Here is a 10,468-nt window from a genome sequence, read left to right as displayed (position 1 = left end):
TTTATCCAATAATATTCTCGCTTACATTTACGCATTATTTAAAAATGCTAAAACTTCAATAAACGTTTAATACTAGCATCGGTTTTTTTTTCCCACTGATTAAACGCACTTTTAAGACTTCATTTTTTAAAAATATCCTACATTTTGTATGCATTTTCCAACCTCTCTTTATCCCTTAAAATTAAGCTGGCTTGCTGTTACTGTGCCTTTAAGCCTGATACATGTAAATAGTTTAAAAACAGATCAAACACTCAAGTATTTAAGGAGTCTGTAAAGTGTTCAGAAAACCGACGTTCACCACTGAACAATCTGCCGGTAATTCCAGCTAAATTTCAGTTTGGGTTTCATCACAACACCAGCCAAACATCCACATGGATCCATTTGAGATTTGGCTTCCAACCAAATCTTAAGATGGATCCATAATATCTAAAGTGCAGTCATACAATAGGATGGGTCCATATGAGAAGTGACGATGGTTTGGGTATCTGAACAAAGGGGCATAATGCACAGCCTGCAAGATCAATATATATGCAAACACAATAGGCAAATGTGCAGAGTGACTACATAACTAAACTTTTACCATTGGCTCTTAGCACCAGCTTGAACTACATTTCAATAGACACATTAACTTACTGGTGCCAAAAGAGGTCTTATTCTGGCCAAAGCTGAAGCCTGTATTAGTAGCTGAGGAACCAAAGAGTCCAGCAGCAGTGCTGGGAGTAGCTGCCCCTGTAGTCCCAAACAGACCACCTGTGTTGGCCAAACATCCACATGGATCCATTTGAGATTTGGCTTCCAACCAAATCTTAAGATGGATCCATAATATCTAAAGTGCTCTCATACAATAGGATGGGTCCATATGAGATGCGAGATTGGGGTTCCAATAAAGTTGTCGATTACAATATTTGTAGATGTTTAAGTAACATTCAGGTCTATTCATTGGTTGAGAAACAGTCTCAATGGTGAGATGCAAAATGGTGCACTGTGAATTGATTGATCAGATAATCGTTTTAAGTTATTTAAAGACACCACAGGTTATTGTGTCCACAGAATGTAACAATGCATAGAGGTCCATTTCACAAAGCCACTCTGAATGGCCATTTGCCTCTAAACCATTAAGTTAAATGGAATTCCCCTTTACCTGCACTCACATGGGGCTCTATTTGCTCTGCAAGAAAAGAAGCACCATTACAAGACTGCAACACATCAGCCAGTACTACAGGTGTTCATTTAAGTCTCTCAGACGAACTAAGGTAAAAAAAAAACATCGGCAGTTATCGCATAAGACGGCACTTCCTATTCAAGGTTTTCATCACAGAGACATGATCAAATCAAACTAGCCAAGACCGTCCACTTCAGCAGTTTCAGTTTCTCACATTTTCACCTTAAGCCTTATATATGTAAATAGTCTGGGCTCTAACAGAGGGTCCCGACACGTGTGCCGACTTGCCGCTTTTTACGTAACGGCGACGGCAAAATAAACCGTTTAAACTGGCTTTCCATACGTCAGTGGCGCTTTTACCGACTCCTACATAAAAGGAGTAGCCTTTCTTCAATGAAGACCAAAATGTCAATAGAAATTGTTGTGGATGTCCTTCACTCAGGATTCAGAAAGTGTATTTCATATTTCATTAACATACGAATGTTTGATGCATATGCATACACATACATACACATATACTGTATATATACACATATAGATATATACATACACACATATATAGATATATACACACACACACACACACACACACACACACACGTTTCTTTTTGAATCAATGACGTCAGCAGGAGTGCGTGCCTCGTGACAGAACATGAGTAGAACGTCATCGACTGGCTCGAATATATTCGACGGGTCGACCATTTTTCGCTCTTTCCCATGCTGAACAGCGAAGAGGACGTACACGATAAAATGATTAACAACTCTAGGAAAAGGCGAGTTGATCGATTTAGCAATGAGAAACGGGGCGGTGAACGATTGCGCGCTCGTGACTGGTCTCTTTCCGAGCGCACGAGCTGATATGAGTTCATTTTGTGAGGAGTTGTGAGAAACACGTGGCTGCATGGAGCCTGTAACCCTGTCCGAGGTGAGTGAAGAGAAACGGGCTTGTCGTTCAGATAAATGTGCGCTAAAAATGTTCTATGTAAGCACCGAACGCTGTTCTGTAGGCTTGTTGGGCCTCATCTTGCTGCTCCCTTTGTCCACACAGGGTTCTTGCTTCACTGTCTGGGACTTCCTCCAGCGGCCCAGCAGTGTGAAGAGGAGAGGAGGGAGTAGACATGTGGCTCGGACTTGGTTGAAGTGAAAAGGTGAGAAACTGCTGAAGTGGACGGTCTTGGCTAGTTTGATTTGATCGTGTCTCTGTGATGAAAACCTTGAATAGGAAGTGCCGTCTTATGCGATAACTGCCGATGTTTTTTTTACCTTAGTTCGTCTGAGAGACTCAAATGAACACCTGTAGTACTGGCTGATGTGTTGCAGTCTTGTAATGGTGCTTCTTTTCTTGCAGAGCAGAGAGGCGTTCCTGGATCTCGAATCAACGGCTCACATTTATTCCTGTTAACAAGGCAAGTGTTGAAGATGCTTTTGGCTTGGCCTCAAATAACTCCACAAATATATAGAGCCCCATGTGAGTGCAGGTAAAGGGGAATTCCATTTAACTTAATGGTTTAGAGGCAAATGGCCATTCAGAGTGGCTTTGTGAAATGGACCTCTATGCATTGTTACATTCTGTGGACACAATAACCTGTGGTGTCTTTAAATAACTTAAAACGATTATCTGATCAATCAATTCACAGTGCACCATATTGCATCTCACCATTTGAGACTTTCTCAACCAATGAATAGACCTGAATGTTACTTAAACATCTACAAATATTGTAATTGACAACTTTATTGGAACCCCTATGTCGCATCTCATATGGACCCATCCTATTGTATGACTGCACTTTAGATATTATGGATCCATCTTAAGATTTGGTTGGAAGCCAAATCTCAAATGGATCCATGTGGATGTTTGGCTGGTGTTGTGATGAAACCCAAACTGAAATTTAGCTGGAATTACCGGCAGATTGTTCAGTGGTGAACGTCGGTTTTCTGAACACTTTACAGACTCCTTAAATACATTAGTGTTTTGAGATTGGTTTTTAAACTTTGGTTTTTAAACTTTGTTCAATCTTTTGCAGATGGTGTGGCAGCACGGTGCATGGCAAGGTAAATGTACAGCTCCTGCTGCTTACTGTCCAATAAACCCTTTATGATGAAAACAAACCTGAGTAGCTGGAATTACCGGCAGATTGTTAAGTGGTGACACTCAGTTTATCTGATATGGGAAGGATTAAAAATTAAAATTGTAATATTCAAATGAGTGGTTGATCCAACTTTGTTTTTCTTGCCAGACTTGAATCCAAGAAGACCTGGATTTGGAAACAATCAAGACTGCATCAGAAACTGACCTCGTTGTACTTGATATTATTCATCTTGGTTATGAACAGTAAACTTGTGAATCATGATGCAACTTTTCCCCTGCTTGTTGATTGTGGTCAATTAAAGGAAATGTTCCTCAAAGAAAATGCTTCTCATTGCCCACCCTTTTAATATTTAACTTGACCTACTAAAGTCAAATGTGTAGGTTTACTGGTGCAGGTTTGGGTACTCTTCTTTATAACTGGGACTTCATTTTAGAAACAAATTTGCACAGCTTTTTCAAATTAGTAATTTAAGTTCACTTTGGTTTTAGACTGGTCCTAAAACAATGACCAATAAAACTCCCCTTTACATTTGTGGCATTTGGCTGACTCTTATGCAGAGCGACTTACAACTTGATCATTTTACATAGGTAGGCCAAGGTGGTGTTAGGAGTCTTGGTATAGTGCAGGGTGTTTGCCCAGGTGGGGATTGAACCCCAGTCTACCGAGTAGAAGGCAGAGCTGTTAACCACTACAGTATCCCACCATTATTGGCAGTGTAAACTACATGCCAACTTCACATGGCTTGCATAAGTGTAGAGATTCTCAAATGGACTTTGTGGATTGATTGTAAGTTAATAACTGATTAATGTTATAGTAATCAATGCCTACATTCATGACATCAAAAAGCTAATTACTTGTATCTAAGGATACACTAGGCTGTTCACTAATGACAGTTTCTTAGAACAACTTAAGCAAAAAAAAAAAAAATACCCACAATCACTTTTCTTTAATTATCACAACACAGTTACTGTACAGCTGGCAAAGGAATTGCAAATGCAGTGAAAACTAGACTAATATTTGGACAGGCTCATTTACACTTCAACACTTTCCTCAAACTGTTTGTTCAGGTACCAACATCCACAGTATGTATAATCATAGTAAAACAATTGCATCTCAGTCATCCTCTTTCTCAATGTAGGGCTTTGCAGCCGATCGAGCCATCTGACGGGCCAGATACCTCTCCCTGGCGGAGCTCACAGTCTGTTCACTACTGCGCTTTGCAAATTTGCTGGGTGCCTGTGCTGCCTCACCTTCAGTGCCATTTTCAGCCTGGGCACCCTTTTCTTTCTCCTTCCCCTCCCCTTGGGTTTTCTTTTCCCTCTCTTTTTCTGCATCCTTTCTTTTCTCTTTATCGTCTGTTTTGTGATGGTCTCTCTCCTTGTGTCTGTCTCGCTCCCTCCCTTTCTCTTCATTCCTGTCATGTTCTCTGTCTTTTGGGCTGCCCTCTGCTCTGTTCCTCTTTCCATGTCTGTCCTCTTTGTCTCTTTCCTTGTCCCTTCTTTCTCGTCCTCGGTCATCCTCCCTGTCCCTTCTTTCTCGTCCTCGGTCATCCTCCCTGTCTCTTCTGTCTCGTCCTCGGTCATCCTCCCTCTCCCGATGTCGGTCCCTCTCTCCCCTGTGGTCCCTGTCGTCTTTTCGGTGGCCATGCTTGTCTTCTCTATCTCTATCCCTCGCTCTGTCCCTCTCTTTTTCTTTGTGACACCTCTTCTCTTTGTCTGGTTTCCTCTCCTCTCGTTCATCACTGCCTGAGGAAGGAGATCTCTGGCGGTAGTGCCTCCTAGAGTGGCTGCTGTTGCTACTTGTCTTGCTAAACTCTGGTTTTGAGGTCCTTTGGTCCTCGTCAGTGTGGGGTTCCTCCTCACTGTCATTGGCTCGTTGTGGAGAGTTCACAACTGGAGACTTCTCTTCCTTAGATTTATCTGGCCTGTGACAAATTACAGGTATCAATAGTTTATTACAGTTGTGCTTCCTTCAATTACAAAGAATGCGGATATGTTGCATACAGTGTTTCAGTCCTACAAAAGGTGCAATTAGGCACAAGACTTTTTACTCCATCATCCTTAAACAATTTTGAAAGGCTTGAATACACTTTTAAAAGGGTCATAATGAAGCACACTTTTGGCACTAAATGGCCACTGTCCATAACTAACCTTTCAGCACTCGGATCAGGAATAGCTTCCTGTCCAACTGTCTGATTCAGGAGATGTCTGTAAAATCCACTAAGGTCCTTCTGCTTCTTTACATCCAAGGCAGCTGGGGGAAAGAAAAAAAAAAATACCCAAGTGAAGTTACTTTCCCCTTAATTCATCTCTTAAAAGTTAGCATAAATGTTAAAATTAACATTGAGGTTTAGAATTGTGTATTAAAATTTTTGAAGTTAGTCATTGGTGTCGGGGGGGAAATTATACTATGACAACGCGGTCTAATCCTGCAAGAAGGGTCATTTACTATATCTCCAGGAGGTTTTCAACAATGTTCAAGAAATTATTTTTGTGAAAAGACAACTTTTAATAGTGGGAAAAGCTTTGGCATGACAAGATCTTACCTTCTATCTCTGCTGCTCTTCTCTCCTTCTCCAACTCTTCTTGTCTCTCTTTGAGCTTCTGCCTGTATGCTGATGTGACATATGCTTCTTTATCAGCAAACTTTTCCCCCTCTGCCTCTCTTTCCTTCTGGACCTTTCTTTCTTCACGCCGTTCTTGTTCTTTCTTTCTCTCTTCTACTGCATGCATTAGCTGGTTTATGTACTTGGGCTAAAAAGTTAAAACTGATCAGTCTGGTTCAACTTCTACTATAATTAATGCGATCACAGTTTATATACACATAAAAAAGATACAGCTACACTGTGCTGTGAAAAATTAGGAAATGGAAGAAAGTAAACATTGAATGTCCTTGGGCATATTTCATTATATAGATATAAAAGCATATGAATGGCTAGATGCTGTCTATGTTTAACATAAAATATAAATCAACTACAATACTACTAAAAACATCAATTACATTTAAATCAACAATACCTTTTTGTCGGTACCTCCTAGCAGTTTCTTATTGCTCTCAAATTTTTGTTTCTGGATGTCATCATACACATTGTCATACTCATAAACACTGCTGTCCTCTTCCAGAGCCTTCTGCATCTCAAGGCGAGTCTAATATGGGTATCAAAATATATTAAAATATATCAATATACAGATTCCATACTGAGGTGGCGCAATAGTAGGGCTCATCTCTAATTATCAGAAGACTTGAACCATTTATATCAAATGTTTTGTGCCAGAAAAACAACTGACCATACTCTACAGGAGGAGGGCTCATTCCACAGAGTCTAGCCTGCTCGTAATCTCATTCTTACCTGCTTCATCATTTTCTTTTTGATTGCCTCCTTCTGTAAAGTCTCACCAACAGAGGTCTGTGAATGAAATGTAAAAATAATAAATGAGAAATAAAAAGTGTTGAAGTAGTTAGAATTCTGAATAAGCCAAAATATGAGGCAACGAAGGTGGAACATTGTATATTACTTCCTCATCCGAGTCATCTTCAAATATAGAAGGTCGCGGGAGCGAGGCAGATTTGGACGTGCTTTTCTGGGGCAATATGAGCCCATACCTGAAATTGAAGTAGAGGGGATAAAAGCAAGAAAACCATTAAACGCGGCGATTTTAAGATTTTTACTAATTTCACACTTGTTTTATTTTTGTCATTTACAATATCTCGCAGTCTTTTCTATCTAGTTCAGTTAATTGGTACTAATTTGTGGAATGGCCTTGTAACTTAATCCGTTCGGATCACTGACCTGCAACTTCAGTCTTTAAATACTCTCAAAATAAATAACCGTGAGGAAACGTCTTAGCTCGCTAGTCGCACCAAACTAACGCATTTTAAAGTTGCCATGTCGCATGTTTATCTATGTAGTTAGTTATTCCCACTAATAGGTAGTAAAATGTTGTAAGCGGCTTTGAAAGTGTAGCGAAGCTGCGCCGCCTCGGTAAAGCGCGCAGGCTGCTTTAGCCGTGTTAGCTTAGTTAACCTAGCCATTTTGGCTTCGTTATGCAGAGTTAAGGCGAGCTATCCCGTAACAGAAAATAATTGGCTGAGAAATCTATATTTAAACATTCAGTTCAGCATGTGTAACGTGTATTGAGCTATTAATACAGTCGCAGTACAGCGCATAAAATGTACATTTCAACTGTAATTTACTGGTAAGCTACTCACTGTTTACCGCGGGCGGCTGCCATCTTGCCTGTAACACTATCTGACGAACTAGAATCGCTGTTTCGCAAAGGTGCCGCCGAAATATACAGCTAGAAATGTTTTAGGCATTTAGAGTTTAAATAATGTTACCCATCAAAGTGATATTAACTAAATAAAAATGTCTTTACGTGATCCACGTGAAGAAAGCATTGTTTTAGCTTTTAATCCATGTTTTGATGTCAACTATTTAATTTAGCATTAGCATTAAATGTTATTAATGCTAGTTAAACATTGACACGTAAAAAATGTAATTCTACTGTCAAAATCCAGCTTTTACTAGCAGACAGTGATATAATATTACATTATAGTGATATCATATTTATATATTTGAGTTAACTAATGATGGTTGTATATAATGTAAAATACAATATTTCATAAAAACATAGCAGGTAAAGGTTTAGCTCTCACCAGTAAGAATGAACGACAGTCCACGGTAACTGAGGAGCAGATTATACAAATTAAATGCGCTAATTTAAACTTCCCAAGAGAAAAGAACATAAAGGTGTTTACATGTTAGAACTGCTGATAAGTCGAATTCTCCAATCTGTGAAATTTAGTTCATATATGTTCAAGTTAAAGTTGAATTTTAACGTTTGAATTATTGACGTGTCGGTTGAATTTTGACGTTATAATTCGTTTTTATTCATTTTGGTAACAATTTCTCTTTTTCAAATAGAATTTCTGACGTTCAGTTTTTGGAGGAAAGGCTAAAGCCAGCCCCAGCCCGCAAGAGGTGGAGTCCGGCATTACTGTGCGTCAGTGGAGCTGATGGCCACAGGATGGCGGCAGTCGTCTCTGTCATGTTGGTAGTCCTACAGAAACGGCAGAACCGCGTGTGAGGAAGACAGCAGTGTGCTGAATAATGAATGAATGAACGGTCAAACTAACGGCGCTTAATGATAAGGTACCTCACTGTTCTCTATTTCAAAGGCTAGCCCACCTCTGTTAGTGTGTGTACACTCCAGTAGGCCCACAGAAATGTGGCCTGTTACACTCTGACTGCCAAACTTAATCATCAAAATAAACTATTTTATATATGTATAAATATTTTTATTTACACACACACATAAATATGTATGTGTGTGTACATATACATATATATGTATATATGTATGTATATATATATATATATATATATATATATATATATGTATATATATATATATATATATATATATACACATACATACACACACACACACACATATATATGTATATATCCATTTCCTATAGATTTCAAAGTTAAAGACCAACTTTCATTTGTTTTTGTAACTATCTGCCATATGGTAAAGTAATCTTGTTATATGCAACTGTTTAGCTAAAACATTGTTGTTAGTCCAATTACAAGTCTCCATCGCATGGCATCTGGTCAAATGTGTCATTGGTTGATAAAGAAAAAAGAAAAGTACCACAGAGTGCATTATGTTAGTCCATTTTCATTTTCCTGACCCAAATGTTCAGAATTTGCAAAAAAAAAAAAATGCAGAATTGCTTTCTTCCTGTTGATGCAGTGATAAACCCAAACGCTATTATCCCTGCCGTAATCCTAATCTTATCTCCCCTACTCTCTCTGCTAATCCCACTCAGAGAGAGTTGCACACTGCTCAGGGTGGGTGGACAGATGGAGGAGAGTTCAGAGGCGGACTACTCTTGATTCCTGCTGTCAGGAGCAGACAGACATCAGAGAGAAAGGGTCAGATTCGATGCTGGGGCAAGAGAGGGCAGAACTGTGAGCTGAACGTTTATTCTGAGAATAGTACAGCCTGTATGGCTGATCTCAAGGGTGCATTTGTACAACAGTTAGAAATAGACAGACAGATATACACATACTCATTTTTTAATTCTTGGCGGAAATTGCTTTATTTATATAGACAGATACAAGAATGAGTGGCATTAAAGTGTGTTGTGGATTTTTTAACACCAGGGGAGGAAGAGTGAACCGCCTCTAGAAACCCATTTCCTGTCAGCAGGTAGGCCATAAACTATTAAGGTAGGCACATTCAAGATACTAGAAGATGCATTCTTATTTACTGTTCTTCTTTATTCCATTTTCTACACCAGCCTGCAGTCTAGATATTTCACTATAAGCACTAATAAAAAACCTACTGCTACAACTACTATACTCACAGCGAGGAGGGCCTGGGTTCGATTCCCCGGCCGGGTGACCGGGGTCCTCTCTGTGTGGAGTTTGCATGTTCTCCCCGTGTCTGCATGGGTTTCCTCCAGGTTCTCCGGTTTCTTCCCACAGTCCAAAGACATGCAGTCAGGCCAGTTGGACATGCTACATTGCCCTCGTTGTGAGTGTGTGAGTAATTGTGTATGTCTGTCTGCCCTGCGATGGACTGGCGACCTGTCCAGGGTGTATCCAGCCTTCCGCCCAATGACTGCTGAGATAGGCTCCAGCATCCAAATATTGAATAAAAATAACAGTTTTACAATTCAAATTTTTTAAACTGAGCACTACTGGGTTTTTTCTCTGTTCCAGTGGACCAGATTTCTGAAGAATAAATAAAGCGAAACTGAACTGAATTTTGAATAGTCTTGAATTTGTACGGTGCCCATTTGAAATGTTCATGCTTTCATTCATTCACAGTTAATTCTGGTTTTTCTATTGTTTAGTTATAGTCAGTAGTCACATGCGACCAAAGCAGATTGAATAGGACAAATTAAGCGCCATCTCATTTTAGCTGTATGTCTTCATCGATTTAAAAACGGGTTTGAGTTCAGGCTCAGGGAGCAAACCACAGGTTTCAGAGCTCAGATATGGACATTAATGGGTTAGGTTTATACATTTGTCTGTCAGCTTGTTTTCAAGGCGCGTCTGGGTTACTCAGAAAGAGTAAAACTCCCACATTTCCTTTTATAAGAAACCTGTTCCCACACGGCGAGGTCAGGCAGCCGTTTAGCGCCCAGTCCTTAGTCTGAAGGCTCGACCGAGGCTTGACAGCTGGCGGTCTGGCGCATGCGC

General features: G+C 39.8%; 1 protein-coding gene, 2 long non-coding RNA genes and 5 other non-coding genes across 9 annotated transcripts; 5 read left to right on the top strand and 3 right to left on the bottom strand.

Moving 5' to 3' along the window:
* Positions 1 to 277: 277 nt before the first annotated feature.
* Positions 278 to 353, bottom strand: LOC119265489. Its single transcript, XR_005131682.1, has one exon. It is a non-coding gene; the product is annotated as a small nucleolar RNA SNORD65 (small nucleolar RNA).
* An 884-nt stretch (positions 354 to 1,237) lies between these two features.
* On the bottom strand, positions 1,238 to 1,320 carry LOC119265482. Its single transcript, XR_005131675.1, has one exon. It is a non-coding gene; the product is annotated as a small nucleolar RNA SNORD49 (small nucleolar RNA).
* A 543-nt stretch (positions 1,321 to 1,863) lies between these two features.
* On the top strand, positions 1,864 to 2,574 carry LOC108431255. The gene is made up of 3 exons (XR_001858139.2): positions 1,864 to 2,087; positions 2,211 to 2,310; positions 2,511 to 2,574. It is a non-coding gene; the product is annotated as an uncharacterized LOC108431255 (long non-coding RNA).
* LOC119265481 lies at positions 2,361 to 2,441 on the top strand. Its single transcript, XR_005131674.1, has one exon. It is a non-coding gene; the product is annotated as a small nucleolar RNA SNORD49 (small nucleolar RNA).
* Positions 2,575 to 3,027: 453 nt separating the features above from the next.
* LOC119265488 lies at positions 3,028 to 3,103 on the top strand. Its single transcript, XR_005131681.1, has one exon. It is a non-coding gene; the product is annotated as a small nucleolar RNA SNORD65 (small nucleolar RNA).
* Positions 3,104 to 3,181: 78 nt separating this feature from the next.
* LOC108431256 lies at positions 3,182 to 3,573 on the top strand. Its single transcript, XR_001858140.1, has 2 exons — positions 3,182 to 3,214; positions 3,400 to 3,573. It is a non-coding gene; the product is annotated as an uncharacterized LOC108431256 (long non-coding RNA).
* On the top strand, positions 3,256 to 3,329 carry LOC119265490. Its single transcript, XR_005131683.1, has one exon. It is a non-coding gene; the product is annotated as a small nucleolar RNA SNORD65 (small nucleolar RNA).
* Positions 3,574 to 4,179: 606 nt separating the features above from the next.
* On the bottom strand, positions 4,180 to 7,528 carry nsrp1 (nuclear speckle splicing regulatory protein 1). 2 transcript variants are annotated; one of them, XM_037545764.1, is made up of 8 exons: positions 7,462 to 7,528; positions 6,768 to 6,855; positions 6,602 to 6,658; positions 6,270 to 6,398; positions 5,798 to 6,005; positions 5,403 to 5,505; positions 4,837 to 5,176; positions 4,180 to 4,803 (listed from the first exon to the last, which is right to left on the bottom strand). In XM_037545764.1, the coding sequence occupies exons 1-8, from the start codon at positions 7,482 to 7,484 to the stop codon at positions 4,366 to 4,368; spliced, it is 1,386 nt and encodes a 461-aa protein (XP_037401661.1). In that variant the 5' UTR covers positions 7,485 to 7,528; the 3' UTR covers positions 4,180 to 4,365. The 2 variants fall into 2 exon arrangements, with proteins under 2 accessions (XP_037401661.1, XP_017559765.1); XM_017704276.2 differs by having other exon boundaries at positions 4,180 to 5,176.
* Between the last annotated feature and the right edge of the window lie 2,940 nt (positions 7,529 to 10,468).

The sequence above is a fragment of the Pygocentrus nattereri genome, chromosome 16 (genome assembly GCF_015220715.1).
Source record: "Pygocentrus nattereri isolate fPygNat1 chromosome 16, fPygNat1.pri, whole genome shotgun sequence".
NCBI classification, from domain to species: Eukaryota; Metazoa; Chordata; class Actinopteri; order Characiformes; family Serrasalmidae; genus Pygocentrus; species Pygocentrus nattereri.
The sequence above is the reverse complement of the archived record's forward strand: the minus strand, read 5'-3'. Positions and strand labels throughout refer to the sequence as shown.